The following is a 23,461-nucleotide window of genomic DNA, read 5'->3' as shown; positions in this document are numbered from 1 at the left end:
GAGTTTTGGGGCCCCCGATGGCTCCTTCGCCTCAAAATGTGAGCACGAAAACTACTACCACTGTCAAAATATCCTGTTATCAACCGATATTAAACACACAATCACAGGTGTAAAGAGCATTCGTGTTTATTTGAAGCTTTGACTTCTGTTATTGAAAGTTAAACGAAAACATGATTGAATTTGGAGACCTTTAATTTGTTACTCACCGAAGAAATACAGCGAAAAGCAGACGCCGACGACGACTGCTACGACAGTTTTTCTTTTTTCTTTTTTTTTTGTTTACATCACGTGATTCTTCTCCGCCAATCGTATTCGTCGCTCTAAGCGTTCCCTAGTTTGCTCTGTTTGTCCCTAGATTCCCTACGCAAATCCAGCGTTTAGCTAGGGGCGCGTCTGTAAAGCCGGCTTAGCGTTGGTGCAACCGGAATTTAAACCCGTGCTTACCTAAGCTCGGTTTAGGGCGCTAAGCCGGCTTAGGAAAGCGCCGCTTTGGGTTAAGATAAGCGGCGTTGGTGCAACCGGCCCTAAGATGGATAGGGTATCCAGTTGGTACATTGTTACGAAACTGAAAGCACCAAAAGAACCGACCTAGGAAAAAAAACAGGTCGCACTTTCTAGCGCGTTGTGTTGTCTTCCTCCTATGTCCAGGCTTTTAACGTTGCCAGTATTGTATTAATTGTATTACCAGTTGTTTGATAATTAGCGGCATTATATCACATCGCTGTTTTTTTTTCCCTTATATGATATCTTTTTAATCCCATTTTACGTGATATGTTATAAGGGGGCTCCTGTAAAGCCTATAGGTCCATCAAAATTGAATCTTACATATTTATATCGAGGCTGTGGCCCAAGCACGTATTTATCCTGGGATACGATGTTGAGTTTAGGTTGTTACATCATTACTAGCTCGCCAGCGTCGTAACTTTAAAAAATTGCTTGGGAGCATTGACGTCAGTGATCCATGATGTCTTGTCCTGGAAGTCAACTTGGAACTTGCTTGCAGGTGATAGCGAACCAGACCATGCTAACGGCGTTGGCGGTGCTGGCGGCGGCGGCGGAGGCAATGGTGGGGCAACCGCATCCAGTGCTCCGGCTGCCAAGCGTCTCCGTGTCGCAGACGACGATCTACTCCTCGAGGACATGATGGCCGCCAGCAGCGACGGCCGTCCCGCAGACTTCCCGACGCAGGTGGTCACATTCCTGCTCTCCAGACAGGCTAAGGAGATGCGAGTCCGCGAGAAAGAGCTCAAGCTGCGTCGCGAAGAACTGGACCTGGAACGGGCCAAGCTCAAGCTGCAAGAGGACCGGCACGCTCTGGAAAAGGCCCGCTTCGAGATCGAGCGCCAGGAGCGAGAACTCCGGCTTCGCTCCGAGAAGCAGGAACGCACGCTCTTCATGGAGGTCCTCAAAAAGGTCATCAGCACGGGTCTTGCAGACTCTTAGCTGTGCCTTGTGGACGGGTCTTCAAGCAGGTCATCAGCACGAGACTTGTACACACCTTGTGGTGCCTTGTGGACGTCTCCTCAAGAAGGTCATCAGCACCGGGTTTTCGCACTCCTAAAGGTACCTGGTGGGTAGGTCCTCAAGGAGATCATCAGCACAGGACTTGCAGACTCCTAGCGGTGCCTTGTGGACGACCGCTGCTCAGAGACGCTGGCTCGGTGCTCCGAGTGGAGGGCTGTTCTTGTTTCATTTTGTCGGCTGGCGGGTTCAGCGGCTGTTCTCTTCTACTTTTGTGTGCATCATATTTATTTTATTGTCCACCCAGTACTTTGTGTGCAACAGACTTCATACTGTCACCTCAGTTCAAAAGATGTCATCATCGCTTCCCCTGGAAAGACAAGTTTGATGGCCCTTTTTATGTCCTTGTTCCGGTTTGCTGTGATCTCCATGACAGCTGTTTGGTGGGTGAGTGTGACTGGAGTTGTCACAAACTTTTAGGAAGTCAAAACTTTCTTATGCGTCAGGACGTGCACATATCTCGGGTCCCAAGCGGTGTACCGGAACCAAGTTTCTTCATTTCACTGGTTTTGTGATATAAATATTTATGAAAAATAATTTACATTGTCGTGTCCAGCGTTTAAAGTGCTTCAACCGTTTTTTTTTTTCCTGAAAATTATTTTTTAAGTACGAAAACATTGCAAAAATGTTCCAAAAGCCGGGATTCATGATTAAACACAAATAACTCCGACTTCCATAACAATACCAACAAATTTATAGGACGTTTTGTCTCCTATGCGGGTAAAAATGACATTGTTATTTTTACCCTTAATCGCGATTCAAAGTTGGACGACATACGCTTACTTGTCTCGCTCGACAAGGGCCTCCGAAATCACCGATTCTCCTAAGCTCATCCTATCAACACCTTTGCTGTGCGAGGATGAGTTAACGTTCTAATATACGTCGCAAGCGCACAGCAACGAACTGGTTTAACCATCGCTGAAACGGGCGAGCGGAGGCGAATGACGAAGCAAGTAGAAAGGCCTACACGAAGCCCTGTCAACGACAATTCGTTTCATCGTCAGAGCGCAGAACACGCCATGGACCCATAGGCAAATCAAGCTACGCGGAAAGCGCCACATCACGGCCTTCGTTGGCGTTCAAATAGCACCATCGTGATGTTCGTCGTGTTTCTTGGTTGGTCCCATTAGGGAGTTGTAGTAGATCGTTTTTCTCCTCCGCTACGGTATCCGTAACAAAAGCGCCGCAGCTGCGCATGCGCGCCGCCAGCCTTGTCTGCATAGTCTTGTGGTGGATTACGGAGCGCTATCCGGGTGCATAGTGGGTTGTGGAAATGGTCAACTACAGCTCCCTATTACCTTCTAGCGTCGGCTACCTCTGTACTTAAAGTCTTAAAGGCTGACGTACAACCTCGTTTTCTGTTTCCTAACGTTCTCAGTCACGTGGGTTCCATATCTGGTGTGCGGGACGAAAAAATAATACAATTCAACCGAGAATATGCCAGAAATATATAGGTAAGGCAAAAGAAGAAGGTGCGACAGTCACGTATTTTTCATAAACACCTTCCGACGGCGTGGAGAGATCAAAACTATGTTTTACCGCATACCATAAGTGACGACATTCAAGATGGCTGTGCCCTTTCGAAAAAAGGTGTATCTTCAACACTGCAATGAGTGCCGGTATGTCGTGAGATTCCCTAGCACTGGGAAGGCTGTGAATGACGCAGCGCTACTCAATTCAAAGAGCTATTCGTACACGCGAGTATCGTTGGCGCGTGCTCCCCTCCTTCATCGCCAGCCACCGCGGGAAGCAGCGAGGAAGGAGCCCCTGCAGCGGCCCTCGAAGGCACGCCGGTCAGGTGAGTGCCTCGGATCGCCCCTGGCCCACTCCGGGAGACTTCAAAGGAAAGAGCCGCCTCCCAAATTAGCCACCGTTGGTGCTCTTCATTAGACTGGCCATCGGCGGGGCGCCCTTGCCGCGTGATGGTCGCGTAGTGGCTTCACGCCGCTGCTGCCGCACTCGCCGGTTTTTCTTTTTAAATGGAGGGCCGCTTTGTTCCGCTTACGAAAGGGTCTCGCTTCTCAAATTACATCGCCTCATTGTGTCAAGTGAGCTTGCAACGGGTCGTAGGTATGGGACAATTAGAACCCGTTTCGTTTTCTTATGTTCACACACTTGGCACTGCTTACGATCGAATGCTTAAGCGCGAGACACATGGACGGCAGAATCGTTCGATCCCACAGTCCGAACGCCGCTCCGAATTGCCGCACGCGACAGTTTGAGACACGCTTCCGACCTTGCATGCGACATGACGATCCGTTGGGCACCGCCCAAGAGATCCCTGGTCCAAGGTTCGGTCAATCGTGGCAGGGCGATCACAGCGTCGCTGTGATCGCCCTGCCACGATTGATTGAATGCCGATCATGACGTCAGCAAAGGATTTCTCATCGACGGAAATGAAAGTAATATAAGAACTTCAATTCTGACGGTACTGGCAGTGTTGCTTTCGGAAAGCAATAATTTCAAGCTTCCACCATGCTCATTACAAACACCATCGAACTTGCTGTTCGCAAGGTAATGACGTCAGGAGCGGAAACCATAGGAGGGCGCTCCAGGGGCTCCTTACAGATGGCGCCAGCGTGCTAGTGCGTTACGTGTGTCTTATCGTCGTAAGAGATGACAAGAATTCGGTTCTAAGCAAAGTGTGTGTGAACCAGCCTTTAATGTGAACACATGAATTTTGACGAAACACGAAGGGGGGGCCAGGGGGAGGGGGGGGGGGGGGGGAGGGGAAATAAACGGAGACATGACTATGAACCAGCTAGCCTGATTAAAACCCGTAACCCTGTTTTTTCTATTCTTTTAATACTCAATACTTCCTGTATTTTGGTCCAACCTTCTGTATGAAGCGCGCGCATGCACATCTTTGACCTGCGCTTGATATGTGCGAGTCCAAAGCCTCGACATTGAGGATATATTGATCCGTACATTATGGGGCACTTCTTTGTGGATCCTAGCGCTGTAAAAGGGGCCGGAAGAATCGGTCCCTGCACATAGAAAGCTCAAACGTCCGCCGAATGTGCATTTAGGTGGTGGATATTATCTAGTCAAATTTCAAGACTTCTCTCTTTTCATGTGGAAAAGAAGACTGTCAAACTTGGCGGGGGTCAACGGCGGACGCGTTTGCAGACGACCGAGCTTGCGATGGTTGTAACTTGAGACGCCTTCAGAATAAGGACGGCGTCCGCTGCCGAAAGTAGCCTACTCCTATTCCAGCTCTATTCTCAGAAATAGATCAAAAGGCACTAATTTCATAAACGCTGCAGTAGATTCAATCGCTAGTTGAATGTGAGGCCATGTGCTACCCTGTGACGCGCTCTACTCTCAGAACAGAAGCAAGTTCCAGTACCCCATCCCCCCGCCTCCTCCCGAACCGATCGTGACGGCGGGTTCCCGGTTCAATTTGGTCAGTTCGTGACGGCGTCGTATCGAGCGGCGAAAGACGCTTTCCCTCTCTTCCAGCTGCGGCTGGCTACCTGCAGTGCCCACTGATTGGTTTTGAGCTTAGTGTCGTCTCGAAGTTGTAGCCACCGCGCAATACATTATCCAGTCGGCGCAAGTTAACACGCGCCTCTGAAATCACGCCGCTGCTGTAGTGCTCCTGTCGGCACTGCCCATCCATAGACACTTCACATGAATCTAATTTCTAAGCGCGTACGGTGCCCATACCTGATGTGAATAAAAGCGGGCTTGTCTGTAAACAATAGGTCTTGTAGCGCTGTAAAACGAGCCGCAACATTCGGCGCGTGCACATGGAAAGCTCACACTCGGACCGAGTGCGCATTTTGGTAGTGCATCATTGCATATTACGTGATGAAATTTCAAGACGTAGTTCTCTTCCTGTGAAACACGATGAGACCCGCAAACTTGGAAAAGGTCCGGGCCTATAAACTCGTCAAACACAAAGTTGGGGCCGAAGTTGACGGAGCGAACCGATTGGCTTATCATGACGATGACTTCGCGCTTTTTTTCGCCGACGTCCAATCAGCGCGCTGCACGAACTTTCTGTTCCAACTTTGTATTTGATGAGTTTAGGGCCCCTGTGGGTGAAAGTTTTCGCAGACTACCGAGTTAGAGGTGGTTGTAACTTGTGGTGCCATCTTCCGATAAGCACAGCAAGCAGACGAAAACGTGCAACGTTTGCTTGCTGCGCCCATCGGGGGATGGCGCTACAAGTTACAGTCATTATTGTATGCAGAGACGAGAATGCTATTCCAACTCCAGAGGAGGCGACGCCACCCGCGGAGTAGACCCGAAGGAAAGGGGGTACCGCCCAAGGTACCACCGCCTATGCAAGAGTGCGGCGAAGCCTGGCGCTACCTGACGGCAGAAATGTGAAACGGGAATGTGGATTCCGCGGTGGATTCAATGCACGCCGTTGGATTTGGGAATGCGTGAGAGTTTGCGACTTTTATTGGCGATTCCACTTAACCTGCGTTCCCGCAAAAAAAAAAAAAAAAAAAATCTTCGAATTAAAACAAAAATAAATTTACAACACTTTGCCAGCAAAGACGGTAGGTAGCCTTCCGAGTTTTTTTCGTTCCGTATCGATATTTTATAGCCTTTGGCTGAATAATTCTCAGCAATACACTTCTATGCAACGTGAATACGGAGCACGTATTTTCGTTTAAATCGAAGAAACTCGAGTAAGACCTCTTTTTCGCTCGACTTTGCTGGGGTGATTCTTACGTGACACGGATCACGTTGCATGTACGTTGCATATTTTTCCGTGTTTTATTTAACATTGGAATACGCTACCCAACGACGTTTGGGAAGTAAGATTCTCGAAACTTAAAAAAAAACATAACCAATCATAAGTTATTTTTTTAATAAATAATTTTGTGATTGTGCCTCTCCCTGGTGTAATGCCTTTTCGTGCAATGTAGGTACTCAGTTGAAATGAGCTCTTTAAATGGGGCGGTGGCATGCGCCACCGAGGTAAAGCTTTAAAAAAAATAAGGTTAAGCTTTTTAATGGTATACTTATATATTCGGAACTAATAGAGCCTGGTAAACGATCTCTTATCGCTACTACGCATGATCATTCATCCTTCACAACCGAAAGGGTGTAGAGAATATTACAAAGAAACAAAAACTAATATCTGTCTGGCGGCCGGTGCCTCTTCGCAACCTGGAGCGCGCACTCACCCTCCGACAAAATAATAATTAAAAAAAAAATTGTAAGCTGGCGCCATCTAGCGTGGAGCAAACCAAACAGTCTTCGAGTCCTCCGTGGCGTAAATGTCAAGTATCATCCCACGATGTTCTCTCTAATTTGTTTGCCGGTAAGTAGAAAGGTAGACTAAAAATAGTCACGCCCTTCTGAGCACGAACGTGACGTCTCTGACGTAAAACGTCCCTCCATCCGCGACGGAACGGACATGGGTTTGCCGTGAACATTATTTATTGCCAGGACTGCACGTGGATCAGAAACGTCATTCAACACGACATAGATCCCCGACGCACGAATCACGGCCTACTACAACCAAGCAATCGGACTCTGAGTCATTGCTACAGGTGCGGATAGGTGGAACCCAACTGGTTTTGTTTTCATCCGTGGCGTTTGGGGCTTGGAAAAGCGCGTGACGACTCACATCTGAACCGGTTTCGCTGCCTAGCCGACAGATGGAACTGCTTGTCCGTTTCGCGATTCATTTCCAGCTTCCTGTACTCCGTTGCACTTGAACGATGGACCGCGGCGGTTGGTACGGGATATTCCAGCCAATCCAGCGCTTTTGAATGTGTCACGTGACCACGCATGCGTCGCCGCGTCTTCCCAGAAGGGTCTGCCACACTTACGCGGCAATGAATTGGTTCTAATGACTCGCGTGCGTCCACTACCGTCCATCGTATAAGGTCAAACGGAATCGTGGTATAAGTTTCCCATATTCCTCGTCCTTATCATTTGCATCGGTTTTATTTTAGGACTCTGATAGAGGGCGTCTCTGATTTGATGGTCTGATTTCCACGGAAGTAGAAAATACCTGTGCCCAAAACAAATGCATAGATACGATTGTTCTGCTAACACCACTCTCAAAACAAACGCCTTATTCGCGGAACGAGCATGAACATCTCGCATGCAGGTGTAGTAAATCCGGTGCAAGAGAAGCTCGGCCCACACATCACCCGAGAACAGACCATTTGTTTTTCCGGCGTCACAGTATGTGACATAAATTCGCGCTTTTATAGCGGCACGCAGTTGTTTGTAGATGTATATCATGTACTCTATGGAACTGTCGGCTCGAGTGTTTTGCCCCCTGACGCTTTAAGCGCGAAACACATTTACGACGAAACCGTCTGATCCGACGTCCGATGAGGCAATACGACGGTCGGAGGCGAGGGTTTTCAACGCTCTCCGGTGCTACGAAAACCCTCGCCCCCAAGGTCATTCCGGCAGTCCGCACTTCGGATTGGACGGTTTCGTGGTACATGTGTATTCAGAGTTGTGCCGCTCGTTTCGTTTTGGTGCGGTACGGCCGCTTTGAGAGTGTAATCGACATGATAAAAGAACTGGGATGGTCTACATTGGCATTAAGACGAAGAAATTTGAGCTTGAAGTTTTTATACAACGTTTATAACAATAAAACTGGCATTAATAGCTCATTTTACTTATTACCACCAAATTATATCTCAAAAAGAAAAGACCACATTCATAAGATTAGAGAATACCGCACCAGGACGGAATTGGGCAAAAATTCTTTTTTTGTTAAAACAATTAAGGAGTGGAATGCCTTGCCCAGTGCGATTGTGTGTGCCGCGAATTCAGAAATGTTTTTTCAGAGTTTATTCGCCCCCTGCGATAATGCCTGATGGCGCTGCAGGACAATGATGAATAAAGACATGTGTTCTGAGCTTGGACAGCATTCAACACGGAAGCTATTGGCACAGCAGTCAATAGCACCCAGGAGACAAGCCCTGCTCTTCACGTCATCGATTGTAGATTCCCGATGTTGTTGATCTTTAGAAGTCACGGAGCGGAATAAAACAATTCCTATTTTAACGCACTTGCTTTTTTTCATGAAAACTGCATGATGCACGAACGGGCCGACCAGAACCATGCGGAAACAGCAGCACCAAGGCCGACAATCCCTGTCGCCGTCTCCAACGCCGTCCCCGCTCCAATCCTTCTTTCTTCGTCCGTGAGAGGGCGAGCGACGTGCTGGAGTTACGGGAACAAACTCTGCGGTTTGTCCCCGTAATTTCTACATCCACGTAAACAGTGTTATGATTGGCTCGAGTCGTTTCGGAGTACCTTTTTGGAACAGCCAAAAGTTTATTTTCGAACAGCAAAAAGAACCTTTGGCGCAGAACTGTGGGTTTCACTCGCTTTCAACTTATTGCGGTAACCATGTTAAAAAAAAAAAAAAAAACAGGTATTGGCCTGTCCAATTAGACTACAGTTCCTTCTTTGCTGTCAACTGCTGTGCTACTGATCGTAACATCCTTACAACGTAATTTTTCCAAACACTCAACTATAGTCACAAGTTCAGAAAAGCTTTTGAGGGAAAGGACGACTTGAGAGGAGGTAGCAAACGGAATGTTGGAGAGAAGGGAAGGCAACCCCCTCCTCTCCTCAGCGTTCTGTCTGCTTCCTCCTACCCAGCCTTCCTTTCCCTCGAGAACATCTCTTAACCTGTAACTGACTATCGGTTAAGTCCTGCCCAAAAGAACAAGACATGGCATTAAAATGTTCTTGGAATATGTAAGTATTGGTCCTCTAGCAGCAGCTGCAGTTTATTTGACGTTCCGAAGGTTGCAATAATAATGCAATTTTTATTTCACTTCAAACAAAGTTTTTATTACTATAGCAGACCAACGACCCTTGGCATGTAAACAGCTTTATGGCGATGCAAAACTTGCATGTAGGCAATAAACGTGTTTACTTAAACAAATCCAATAGATTTCGTTGTCTATTTCCAAGCCTTTTTTCGTCCATAGCTTGAGCTAATATTTTAATTTAAACTACTTATCGATTGACTACAATGGCCAATTGATAGGTAGTTTACTCCTTTATTTCAACAAGGCAAAGCCCCACAGAGAGGTGAAAAGAAAACAGGGATTTCACATTAAAGAAAAATAACTTGAGAATGATAAGTTCTTATACTTACTCGGATATTTATAAACCCTCTCGGTAAACTCAAATATTCTTTCTTAAATCTCAGACCCGAAGAAACAATCACGACCCGACCAAAGATGTACGCAGCTATTAAGACACTGCAGTCGTGCATAATAGCCGTCCGTGTTCTTTAGACAGCTTTACTGCGATGTTACATCGTCATATCGATATGAGCCTCATTCCAGATTTTTATTAACGTGAAATGTTGTTTAGCTGGGTTTCGTGAAGCTTCGCCGCATCGTCGCCTGGCTTGAGAAGTCACGTGGCAGTGAGAAGTCACACGAGCGTTCCTAAAACCGGAAAACTCGAATTTTGAGAGAAAAAGAAAATCTTTTTACAGTGGCCGGGAATGAAACCTCGATCACCGGCGTGTAAGGCGAGCGCGCTGCTGACTGAGCTACCCCCGATCCCCCCTTTTTTTATATCTGTAAAATACATGATAAATATACATAGTAATTGAGTACATCAATGTAAGCAAACGGTTCTTCATGTACACGAATGAACACAGTGAGAAATATATATATAGATTATGCACACATTGCTCTGATTTAAATTTAAACTTCTTTTTTTTTGAGGGGGGGGGGGGGGCGTTTATTAATAACCATTGAGTTTTTTGTTTGTTTTAGCTTGCATTATCATCTTAAATCACACAGTTAGCGTTGGTTTGCATTTCTTGGAAATCTGGGAGTCCGAGACATGAATAGAGACATAGAGAACCAATTTGGCTGGTTTCATTCAGATGCATAGACACTTCTTACTTTTGCTACTTGTTCTAAAAATCATGTTGTGCGATGTTTTTCTGCCTGTCGGTCAATTATTCTGCATTTTTATAAACTATGAAGGCCAATTAGCGCGAACATATCGTCTTAGCAGGTAACCTGGACGTGTGTAATTTAAAGAAAAATGTATTCGCTGGTGGAGGTACGCCCATTCGTTTTACTCTCCTAAGAACATCACTGATTGGGTCAAGGGCAAAAAGAGCGCGATAAATCTGTAATGGAAAAAGGCTCTCCATAACACTTACTGACAATGCTTTCCGCGAGGCACTAAACAAATACTTGAATGAAAAGCGTTAATGTTTGGAGGTGGGCTAGTCGGTGATGCATTGTAAACATAGAAATAAAACAGCGCAAACAAACACAAGGACAAGTAGAAGGAGGGACAGAGACACAGCGCTGTGTCTGTGTCCCTCCTTCTACTTGTCCTTGTGTTTGTTTGCGCTGTTTTATTTCTATGTTTACAATGAAAAGCGTGCTTGGAGAAATGCGAACGAATCAACCACATCCTTCAAAAAGCGTTAAGGCCTGCCCTGAAACGTCTAGTCAATTGAGACAATTAAATAGTTCAAACTTTCAGCGAGGCGCAATGCTAGCACATTCTTCAAAAAAGCATGGTTCACATTTCTAAAGAAAAGGAAACGGGATACTAGTTGGCGGACAAAAAGATGACTTAATCCTTATACCCCCGTTCAAGAGGGAAGAAAAGGTTATTCCTTCTCAGTGGTTCCAAGTTGAGGACCATATGAACGTGGCAAAAATTCTATCAAACCTTTGTTTATTTGCTCGAGAACAATGAAGCGCTTGTAGTACATGCATAAGCTGCGAGACTAGGAATACGTTGAAAATACTGGCTTTCGTGGAAATCGAAGTGTCCTTTCCTTTCCAGATATCTGATTTTCTTTTTGAAGTGGTTGTCACTGTTGACCAGTAAGGTCCACTGCTACGGGTTTGTGATAATGACAACCCTAGATACGTTAGAGAGCCTCCATTCCAAGCTATTCCCCCCAAAAAAAGGGGTTTCTTTTCCCACGAACCATACCAAAAGCTGTTCCATCTTGAGTTAATGGTGGCTCCTGTGACCATACAATAGTAGCCCGTTAATTTCATTGCCTTGTTGACACCGCTTTTTGTTGGTACCGAAAAATACAACGTCACCTGCGTATGCGAGAACTTTCACCTCTGCGTTACCTAGGGAATATCCGTGGACTGTTTCGCTTTAAAGAATACTAAAGCACAAGGGTTCTGAGTACAGGGCGAAGAGCAAAGGGGAAAGCGGACACCTCTGCCTGACGGAAGATTTTTTGTACTTTAGTTTCGTCTGGGAGTATAATATTGACTATCAGCCTCGTAGAACTATTTACGTAGCAAAAGTGTGTATCCCTTCCAAAAGTGTCGCTCCCATGTTGATGGGTTGCAGAAGAGTAAATAGAAGCGAATGGCTTACGCGATCAAAAGCTTTAGCGATATCTATCTGCACAAGTGCTACCTGGTCATTAATTGTTGTCTGACGCGCATTCCAGAACCGAGAGCGCTACATGCACTTTTGTTTGCATAGTTCTGCCACGTATTCCACAAGTATTGTGCTCACGTATTAGTTTCTCCATAATTAGCTGTAACCATCCATTCAATACTTTAGCAGCTATTTTGTAATCCACGTTACAGCGCGAGATTGATCTATAATTTTCCACCTTTATAAGCATTTCTGCCTCTTTTCTTTTTGGCACTAAAACGGTATTTTCACGACAAAAGGAGGGTTTCTTGGACGTCAGCCTCTTCAAAAATGTCAAGTTGTATAGGACGTTGTTTATCTCAATATTTTTTTTTGTAGGATTCGGCGTTAAGCCCATTAGGTCCAGGTGTCGTACAGTTTGTAAGCGAGTCTACAGCGGTTTTTATTTCATTAACGGTCATCGGGCCTTCAGACATATCCCTGTCTGCCTTGTCAAGTTTCGCTACCAGCGCCAACATTTGTTCAACGTTGGACTCATTATTTACAGGTATGATTTCCCGAAAATTTCAGTATAGAACTGCTGAAATGATTTTGCAAATCCAGTGGGCTTGACCAATGCCCAGCCTTTGTAGTTTATGAAAATGCAGAATAATTGAATAGTTTATGAAAATGCAGAATTTCTTTTGATAATTTGTGGCGCCTCTAATCGCCTAAAGACCTCCGTGTAGGCTCCAAACCAAAAAAAAATAACAAAAACACACACACAAAAAAAAAACACGTTTCTTTTGGGAACGGCTTAGGACTCCTCTGTACCTTTCGCTCATATTTCTGAAGCTAAGTTCTTACTATATCAATGCCATCACCATATACACCGGGGGTTAAACATTCAAGCTCAGGTAGTTTTACTAGCTTACTAAAAAGATAACGCTTAGCTAGTTTGTTTTTATGTGCTATAATTGAGGACCTTTCGATAGTTAAATATTTCGCCTCAAGTTTGAAACTATCCTATTTTGCAAAAAATGCGCATGTCGGTATTTCAAAGCGTATCTGACAAAAGTCAGGATATCTTTCTCGTAAATTCTATTCTTCATCACCTAATAGATTTACATTTAGTTTCCGCAATTCCCACTGTTTGCGAGGAAAACGCTATTTCCGCAGAGCGTTTTTACACTGACACAAGGCAGTGATCGGAAAAGAAAATCGGCTTTACGTTGTAGTTGTCGATGAAGGGGTATAAATTGCCGGATACGTAAATTCTGTCCAATCGTGCGTGAGAGGCACCCTGAAAGTGAGCATATTGGATCGATTCGTCTTTCCTACAGGCCAAATCAATAAGGCCATTGTCTTGAAGCAGAGACTGCAGGATTGCCCCACTGGCGTCATGAATAGTTGGCATCGTCGTTCGGTCTTCTGCACTACAAACGCAGTTAAAATCTCCCATTACAATTCAAGCTTTGTCCGAATCAATCAATGGGAGTAGTAACTAAAGAAACAAACATCTTGCATTTGGAGTAGTTGTTGCATATAAACAAATGAACCGCCAATTTAAATTCCTAAAGATAAGAGCACAAGAAATTAAACGCCCTTCCAGGTCAATGTCAATGGAAATTACAAATTTATATAGCTGCTTACAAAAGAAAAGAAGAAAACATTTGTCGGAGAAGCCACAAGCTTAGCTACAATTTTCATATCCATTTTGATAAGCGCTAAAGCCTCGGCAATGCCCTCGTCTGATGATAGCTTAGTCTCTTGAACTGCCGCGGTGTCAACTTTTTGAACTGCCGCGGAAGGCATTTAGAAGGTTTAAAGCATACCAATGACTCCACATTGTTTTTTTTTTTTTTTCCCGATCACTTTAGAGAGGCGATGCAACGATTTTTGTACTTTGCGCAAATACCGCTTAGAACAGATCCCTGACGTTAATGACCTGTGAAATACCCGTTCGTTTTTCACCGCACGCAATCGAAGTCGCAGAAAAAACAAAGAAAAACGAGCAGACTTCACCCCCTCAACTCGCAGCCAGAACAAGCGGCCACGTGATCTGGAGCCGATTCTATGCCGCCGATGTTGATGATAGTCACGCGCTGGGGTTGGCGAAGCACAGGACACGCGCTGAGTTCCAGACACTGTTATAGTACGGCTGTTGTCGTCGTTACAGTGATTGGACACGGGCCAGTACCCGAATGCTTCTCAAGCTATCGATTACCACGAGCCCAAATCGAGTGTCAACGGCATGCTTGGGTTCAATCTATGAGCCGCATTCAAATATCGTCACTGGGCGGTACTGCCACCGCCCAGCTACGTCATCAGGTTTTGCGAAGGAGAGATTGAATGAAAACACTCGGTTTTGTCCTCGAAATTACAGCGAAAAAAAGGCGTTTCTTGGTCAGTGGCGTTGCGTCCGAGTATCCTTGAGTCCCACTAGTGCCAGTAAGCTCGTGTAACGTGAAAAACATTCCAATTGAATATCGTTGCACCGCCCCTTTAAGGGCTCCGAGTGGTTTGGAGTACGGCTGACGCCAGGCTCCCGCCTGTTTCCTCTCTTTTTCAAATCTTGTCAAAGGTCCCTTGTCAGCAGGAACATTGCCTGTTGGGCGGACCTCAGCAACGGAATCTGCTGTACTTGATGGTTTCAATCCCTCGACGGTCGAAGCGGTTGCCGTGGCCACGGGCGCTGCGATAGCATGGCGCTCTGTTTCTTGTTGTCCTCAAACTTCTTCGACGACGAATATTGACGTTGACGACGTTGATTGCTCGTTCTACGTCGTCAGGTGGAGGACTTGGTTCAGGGAGGCCACCTGGATCGTCTTCTTTCTTAGGCGCAGACGTCTGTGACTAAATGGCTGTTTCTTCGGCAGATTTTTGTTCTTTTGTGCAAACGCTGCAACCGGTGGGGAGTGCCCAGAGGCGTCGACAACCTCTCGGACATCCGTCAGCAGCTCCGACCGGTCGTCATTGTCTTGAGTCTTTGGTAGTTTAGTTGCATATATTGTGATGCAAATGTCTGTTGTGTGCCCATACCGTTCAGATTTAAAACATCGTGGCGTTTTGCACTGGCGGCGGACGTGCCCACTTTTGTCACATCGGATGCACAGTGGTGGTCGTCCCGGTACAAGGACGAAACACTGACACCCGAAGTTCTTTAGAAGGTGTGGTATCTTTCGATCGCTACGCCTTCGTGAAGTGCAATGTTCACTTCTCAATTCAGAGTCTCCATATGTTCCAATCTAGGAAACCGCCATTTCTCGCGGCTGATGTTTCGCATTGTTCCGAAGGCTTGCAGGGCCTCAATGATGCGTCGGTCTTCCATGTGATGCGGCAGCCACAGAAGTCTCATTTTGATGTCACGAGTGTCTGGGGCTCTCCACGCTCGGGCAGCTTTGCCTCCGTGAGCGCGTTCGTGCACGTGATCATCTAAACGTGACTCACTCGGAACTGCCCCTTTGCCTTCACATCGCTGAGATCAATAGCCTCTTTGATGGCGTAAGTCCGGGGCCGTGTAAGGCCTAGCGCTTAAGTCGGCGTGGAGAAAACCGAAATTCAATATCAAGTTACCGGTTAGAAAACGTGAAATTACTTTGCAGTCAGAAGTACTGTGGCCAGAAGATACGGGGAATACTCGGCCAGTGGCCGATGCGCTGTTTCCAGCAGAGAGCCTGTTAGACGTGGTCGTTTCAAACGGCGTCTCCTTTCGAACTTCGAGTTACAGTCCCAGCTTCTAACGTGGAACGTTCTTTCGGTAGTTACCTGGGTTGAAGCGCGACGCACCCTGCGACCGCTAAGCTCGAAGTGGGAGCCGATTCGTTGAGAGGTTGCAACCATGGAAACGCGAAGCCTGGGTGAATCTCGAAGGTGAATGGCCGAGAGAAGGAAGCTGGAGTGGAGAGGAGGAATGCTCAGAAGGGATTGTTTGTGAACTTTGGTTCGCAAACAATCCGCTAAAGCGTTCAGCACGGCGCGGGGGCCAGCGAAACATTTCACTGAGTGCCCCATAATTACCTAAAAATTTGCCATACATTTTATTTTTAAATACCCCTCAGAAGGTGCTTTCTCCCAGAACGCATCTGCGTTGCAGCAAAGCACAGCACGCTAAAGCGCTGTGCCCACGTTACGGGTGTTCCTCTGCAATGTACGCAAGCATATTAAAAAGCGCACTTGCCGGAGCTAGCAAAGCAACCCGAGCAACTAGAGTTAAGGGGTGTCTAAACAGGACACTACAAAACCCGCGACTCCGACAAATCGTGAAAATTGAAGCGGACGCGCCCGCTTCAATTTTCACGATTTGTCGGAGTCGTGCGTTTTGTAGTGTCCTGTTCGGACACCCCTTTACAGGTGTTGAAGAACGACACCCCTTTACAGGTGTTGAAGAACGACACCCCTTTACAGGTGTTGAAGAACTTCCGACTCGTGCTTGATACGAAGCTCGAATCGAACAGTACGTTATCCTAACCAATATTAAAAATCATCCAAAATAGGCACCATCTTACTGTAAAGATCTGGCAGTGCACCCAGACCCGAATTATTACGAGGAAGTGAAGAAACAAAATTAGCTTTTGACGCAGTGTTGGCGCAAATTCGTCACATTTCGGCGAGTTGTAGCAGCATGTCGAGCCCATTGGCGCATCAATCGTATCGTTGCCGGTGAATAACGTTGGCGCCATATTTGCAAGGGTGCTTTCCGCGTGGTTAGTAAACGTGAATAGAAACTTTCCTTGTTACTTCCTTATATCTCGTGTGTCGAAGTCGTCAAGGAAACAAAATTCACCCCAGCATGTTACGTCGTCGCGCAAATAGCATAAACGGCAATGAGCCAATACAGCCATTACGGGGTACCTTGCGAACCAAACGACGAAGATTGCCACATGTCAGAAATGGTTTCACGAGACTTGTTGCTGGACTAGTTGGTGGATATGCTGAAAAACTAAGTTGAGCACAAAAAGCGAAGCGCTTGTCTGCGTCCCCTTCTCTGTGTCCGTTTCTGTTTGCGCGTATAAGTTACCCGAGTACCAGAAACAGCACCGGCACGGCTCTGAACATCATCGCTGGGAATGATTATAAACCTGTCGCCGTGTATACGGTTGAGATAACTGTGTGGCTGCGCTGGATTGCGTAAGTGATAACATACACTTTTTATTGAAGAGTAGAAGAATCCCATCCCCGAACGAACTCATCGCTTCGAGTAGCTCCACCGAGTTTCGTGGCAGTCCCGTGGAAGACGAAGTGGAAAGGGCAGGGGAGGCCATCTTTTCGAAGAAGGCGCTTTGCTTTTAGAGCCACGTCGTAAGTAGAGCGAGGGAAAAAAGAGCGAGTCTGTGCACATTCACGGCGCGCACTATGCCAGTCCTATAGTAAAACATCACAGTTGAAATCCGTTCCGTGGTTGCACCATGGGAAAGTTGTACCAGTTGTGCCTTGGCCAGCGTCGGACCCCGCAGGAGTGTAGAGGCTCCTTTCGCTGCGAGAGAACAGAAATCCAACACAGTGAGCAAAGCTAATAAGCAACTGCGAAACGCTGCATGCAGCGAGCCACACTTCCATATAGAACAATTCATGGCCAGTCCCAGGACATAGATGCAACACTAGCTGGCTCGTAATTTATTTATGCCCTGTGTCCAATTGGAGGGAGTTTCAACGGAAGTAGTGACGTCATTATGTTTATTACTCAAAATTACATGGTACATTAGGCGTCAGTCTGCCTAAGCACTGGTGGGATTAGGCTAGGCTATAGGCTCAGCATACGAGTAAAGAGCGGAAGGTCCAGACTGATCTGTGAGCTCCAGTGTGCTTACGCAGCTGATGCACTTGACGAGATTCTCTCACATGAGGTCTTGGCTCACTCCGATGACACGGAGCAGGGACTGAAGAAGCAAATTTTGAAAGAAAACGTAACTGTGTTGCAGTCGCCTTCGCTTAGTCTGATCCCGTGGGCGGCTTCCTGATTCCGGTAATAATAATAATAATAATAAATAATAATAATAATAATAACAATTTATTTTCTCTTTTGTCCCAGAACAAGCAGTCGGTCAGAGAATGGTGGCGCATACAACGAACACTACAGGACACTCTTCCGAAGGTACACTCAAGGAAAACTTTTCTTGGTATTTCCGAGGAGGAGAGCGCTCGCACATCCGGCAGAGCTTTGATCAGCGCTCAAAATGGGAGAGGGCACGAGTGCCTATACCTTTAACTGCATTGCCAAAAACAAAAGCTTTCCTCGAGTATAGCTTACTTGCTTTCCAGGTGCAACAGCTGAACTCCGCGTAGCAACAAATCGGCTAAAATAACATTTCAAACTGAACAGACCTTTGGGGATACAATATAAACAAACGCTAAAACACGAAAAACGGAAGAGCGAGACACGGCACTTTCACAACCACATGTCTGACTGGCTTTGAAGGGCATTTCGAAACAAGGACTTGAGAGACACTGGCATTGAAGAGTCAAGGCGGCCAGCTTGCCCAACAACTTTCAGTTTTTTGTTTACTTCCGTACGACTGAACAGGCAAGACACGTCAGCTAATCTGAATTCTCGAGGCCAGTCAGAGAGAGGCTCGCCAAAGTACGCCTCTTCACAGCTAAGACGTGCGTGCGTCGCGATTATTCACCGTGCAGTACTTTACGTAGTACGTGCAAAGCATCGCGGTCAGGCTAATGAAGTTTAACTGCAGTACACACTTTGCTGTTGCCAAAGAGAAAACTTCAAAAACCTTCCGCGCTTCCGCAGCAAGAACTAAAGGAATTTATGGAAGCTTGTTAAACGGAAACACTTCCTGTACTGGCAGCTTGCCCGCGGAAGCTGGCAACGAAGGGTCGCAGGCAGGATGGCGGAACTTATCATGCAGGACGCCGAAAGACAGGTGGAAATTATCTAGGGAGAATGGAATGACGTACAACTAACTAACAGAGCTGGGGACAGGCGAAACAGAGGGAAATTGGGACCCCTCCCGCGTGGCTCCGGCCCAATGCCTCAACCCGGTCTCCCTGTGGGCCCGGTACTGGAATAGCGCACACTAGGTTTGACTAGAGCAGAGGAAAATTGGCGGCCGATCACTAGAAAAAAAAAGCGAGAGGTAATTTTTTTTTTTTTTTGCCTGATTTTTTGAGGGCATCTTACACCGCCTGGTGATAGTTACAAAATTGCAGGGGGGAAGCAAGTTGGCTCTGAAGGGCGAAGGGAGGAATGATACTTTTGGTTTCTACCCCCTAAACTAGGCGGCGCAAGCTGGCGCCCATTATAAAGAATACAGCCATTAGCATCAATACGTCCATCCATGGCGAAACGGTGCATGCGCGCGAGGCACCCGACATATGCCATGTGCAGGATCACCCGAATAAAAATAATGTACATGAAGGTGAGGGTGTTTTCTTTCTTTAGCCTCAAATACTGATGCAGGTAAAGGCGGTTTCTAATGGCCGCCATAGCAGAGTCCGTCGCTGGTAAACGCGTGGTGACGTTCAAGCTCCACGACGTCAGTTTTAAACCACGAGGATTATCGTTTTTAACAGGTGACAGGGAAATTCCTCATAGGAATGATATGTTAGATTCGTGTCACGACACCAGTGATTATTGTTGAATGAGACACCTAGTGCATTCTGCCGCTAAAACATGGACACAAGGGGCCTTTTGCGCAATTCCTACTCAGAAAATGCACATTTCAAAGTGTCGTCTTCACTACTCTGCACCAAATATAACGCTTTTGTGCACGCATAGTGACATATCCACATATCCAACGAGAGAGAATCAAGAGATAAATTTGTAGATAATGAAAATTATGTAACCCTTCATAAACTCCGAAATTCTTTTGGATTCAAACAGCACGGTACATGTGTGATGGCCCGGCACCTTCATGGCACCGCAACCGCCATCTGTCTCGATAAAAAGATAAAACAAAAAAGATGGGCTAGTTGCATTGAAGCTAGGGCACACCTGTGCAAGGTAGGACTCGCCTAGAGCGGAAACCGGCTGTGCCCTTTACTGCATCTCCGCTACAACCCGAATTTTCGTAGTTTATTTTTTTACGCTCCCCGAACTGGTTCCTCAAGCCCAACCCAGACAACTTTTCGAGTCTGCCCAGCGGACAACAAAAAAACTGCCCAGCCCCGTTCTCTTACGTAACGTGCCGTGGGGGGACCTGCTGCGCATGCGGGCTGACCCCAAAAGCACCGCTTCGGGTAAAAAAAAAAATCGAAATATATCGAAAGACTCAAAACGAGTTAGAGCGTCGAATGCACAGGCAAATAAAGAAAGCCGATGAAGGTCAGTTAAACCAGCGCGCGCCTGTGCTATAGCTAAAATGAGGCCGGCGTTGTCTAAAAATAATACGGACAGCGGTTCCTGTCCCGTACTACGTGCGCTCGATGAGGCCCAGAAACGAGCACATCCACAAAATGCGCGTTCGGTGACATTTCGGTTCAACGGCAAGGATTTTCGGTGCGACAACGCCTCCAGATCAACACAAAATAGCTGACACCCGCGCATAATATAGAGATAGCGCTGAATCGTAGACGTAGATCTGGTCTGCGTTAGAATGCAACTGCAACTGAAAACAACGCTAGTAGCGATTTGCTGTGAGCGGAGTAGCTTGGAAACAGCTGCTAGCAGAAGCGAGCAAAAAGTAGGAAAACTGCGTCAGCGAGGACGAGGGCGTCCAAGGGCAAACCGTTTCTACATCTATAGTTTGGGACCCCCTGATACCGCAACGTTGCCGCGTTCCTTGCTTGCCGTGCATACGGCGTATAAACCCTGCAGATGGCCTAAACGCACGTGCGTTTAAACCCTTTTCAAGGCTCATCCCAACGTTCCGTTCCGGTCACAACAACTTGTAATCGCAGGGCGTGGCAAGTTCCGCGCATCTCATTAGCGTTTCGCAGCCAATCAGATTAAGGCAGTGGTCGATAACATCGTCAAAGAACCAATCCATCACAAAGCATGGGGCGTGAACGCGATAAGCCACCGATACTATGTAGCAAACCGGCTTTTCTCGCAAAACGCGTGAATGACGTTGTTTTTTGGGGGGGTGGTGGGGGGAGAGTCTCACCGGATTAGGGTCTGCCACTACCCGAGTTCTTGCGGTTCCTTTCGGTGTTGACCATCTTGGTGACTAGCTTCCGAACGTGACCGTTCGGGTCGTGGTGGTTCGTGTGTTCGGACACCTCTCGCTTCGTCCGCTGCTTGCCGCTGTGACCCGCGAAGATGAACTTGTCCTGGTCGAAGTTGTAGTGCTCGTACTCGTCAAAGTGGCTCTCGGACATGGTGAGGTACTCGTGTATACACGACGCGGACGGTGCTTCCTGCGATGCCAGTCAACGCTGCAGATATGTCTCGGCGAGCGATTCGCTCCCTTGTTTATGTTGCCGTGGGGGTGTGACGTCGGCAGCTCCGGAAAGTAAAAACCGAAAGAGAAAAACGAGCACAGCTGCCGCTGGCGCCATCTGTGAGTGGTACGACTAGCTAGCGTCGCGCAATCGCCCGCTCGCGTTGCAGCACGTTTCAACGTGTTTCGACGTGTTTCCACGCGTTGTTTTGCAGTAGTCTGCGTAGGAAACGAATTATTTTGTCGCAATCACAACAAAACATGCGCCCAAGACGCTGTTTTTTTTGTTTTTTTTTTGACGGGTTGGTAGAACCGTGGAGTTTGTCGACCTTATGCTCTCCTCTGAGTCACCACCGTGTAGCCTTGATGCGGCGTGCCGTTGGAAAGCAACGGGAGAGCCCGCGCGGCTGACGCAATGTTTTGTATGTGTTCTGAAATCTGAATCAGAGTTCGTGGCGTTAGTCACGAACAAGCTGGAGTGGCCTTGCCTCACTTCTGACACGTCAAGGAAAGGAAAGAAAGTTTCCAGCGGGGACGGCTGTGCTAGTCGATACGTTGGCACGCAAAGACGGGTAATTCGTATTGGCAGTATCAAAAATGGATCCATATCACATGAGCGAATGACGTTTTAGCGAAGAGCGGTCACTTGAGCGAATCCACGTTTTAGCGAATGGAGTTACTGTAATTCGAAGCACATGCCGAGCCAGTGATATTTGCTCGATCGAAAATAAAAACACAGATTAAAAACAACAAAAAGAACACAAAAAAACAGGGAAAACGCGAGATGGGGTCCATATCACAAGAGCGGGTCCATATCACAAGAGCGAATGACATTTTAGCGAACGGCGACATTTGAGCGAATGGTCGTTTTAGCGAATAACGGGGGCGCGCGTTAACCCATCCGTCGCGCTGCGCTTTACGCCGCTTCGCGGCGACAGTCTGCGGCAACTCATTACAAAAATATGAACTCACTTGGCCCACCCGAAAACGCCGCTTCGCGGCGTCCGACTATTCGCTAAAGTGTCATTCGATGAAACGTGGGCGTTCGCTAAAACGTCATTCGATCAAGTGAGTGCCTCCCCACAAGAGCGAATGACATTTTAGCGAACGGCGACATTTGAGCGAATGGTCGTTTTAGCGAATAACGGGGGCGTGCGTTAACCCATCCGTCGCGCTGCGCTTTACGCCGCTTCGCGGCGACAGTCTGCGGCCACTCATTACAAAAATATGAACTCACTTGGCCCACCCGAAAACGCCGCTTCGCGGCGTCCGACTATTCGCTAAAGTGTCGTTCGATGAAACGTGGGCGTTCGCTAATACGTCATTCGATCAAGTGAGTGCCTCCCATCCTGGGTATACACGGCTTGCACGTGACGTCAATCCGCCCCTCTTTCCGGTGGCCAGAAGCGCCTCGTTAACGCAGCCGAAGCTCACGCGCCCTCCCATTATATTCTGACCAAGGGACGTCGGTGCAAGCTATGTACACGTCTTCCACAAGCGGGCATCACAGGAACCCCCGATATTTAAGCACACGGGACAAGGCAGCAACACACACATGGGTGTAGACTTCGGGGGGGGGGGGGGGGGCATCAGGGCTTGTGCCCCCCCCCCCCCCCCTGGTGAGATCCGGGTGGGGGGGAGGGAGGGGGGTGCAGAGGCCCCCCGGGCCCGGGCCATCATCCTTACCGAGACGCTGTTTACGTGGGGAGGCACTCACTTGATCGAATGACGTTTTAGCGAACGCCCACGTTTCATCGAACGACACTTTAGCGAATAGTCGGACGCCGCGAAGCGGCGTTTTCGGGTGGGCCAAGTGAGTTCATATTTTTGTAATGAGTTGCCGCAGACTGTCGCCGCGAAGCGGCGTAAAGCGCAGCGCGACGGATGGGTTAACGCGCGCCCCCGTTATTCGCTAAAACGACCATTCGCTCAAATGTCGCCGTTCGCTAAAATGTCATTCGCTCTTGTGATATGGACCCGTTTACGTGCCATGTAACACGCAAGTGGTGGCATGTAAACAAACTAACGCCCACGTTGCATTTATTGAAAAAATACATGGGAAATGGAATTCCAGCGTGCTTTCGTTAGCTTCAATCTCCAGTTCTGGCGAAAAGATAACGCCCCCCCCCCCCCCCCCCCCTTCCCGGGAAAATGTAAAGTCTACGCCGCAGAACACACACACAGGTAGCGCGAACAATCCATAGCCAGTTTTCTGTGTTTCTTTCAGTATCGAAGGTCTGTCATCGACACTATACTCTAGTGGTGGAAAGTGCTCCGTTGGG

General features: G+C 47.4%; 1 protein-coding gene and 1 long non-coding RNA gene across 2 annotated transcripts in view; one reads left to right on the top strand and one right to left on the bottom strand.

Moving 5' to 3' along the window:
• Nucleotides 1–2,058, top strand: part of LOC8053753 — a 54,836-nt gene extending 52,778 nt beyond the window's left edge. The window contains exon 5 of the mRNA XM_042286403.1: nt 1,004–2,058. Within this exon, the coding sequence (XP_042142337.1) occupies nt 1,004–1,443 (440 nt within the window). The 3' untranslated portion in view covers nt 1,444–2,058. The remainder of the gene's footprint in view (nt 1–1,003) is intronic.
• A 14,912-nt stretch (nt 2,059–16,970) lies between these two features.
• Nucleotides 16,971–21,470, bottom strand: LOC8053754. The gene is made up of 2 exons (XR_003919298.4): nt 20,904–21,470; nt 16,971–17,320 (listed from the first exon to the last, which is right to left on the bottom strand). It is a non-coding gene; the product is annotated as an uncharacterized LOC8053754 (long non-coding RNA).
• Nucleotides 21,471–23,461: the final 1,991 nt, after the last annotated feature.

Source organism: Ixodes scapularis, unplaced genomic scaffold (genome assembly GCF_016920785.2).
Source record: "Ixodes scapularis isolate PalLabHiFi unplaced genomic scaffold, ASM1692078v2 PGA_scaffold7__128_contigs__length_106722199, whole genome shotgun sequence".
In the NCBI taxonomy this organism is placed as follows: Eukaryota; Metazoa; Arthropoda; class Arachnida; order Ixodida; family Ixodidae; genus Ixodes; species Ixodes scapularis.
This window is presented reverse-complemented; position numbering and strand designations above follow the sequence as displayed.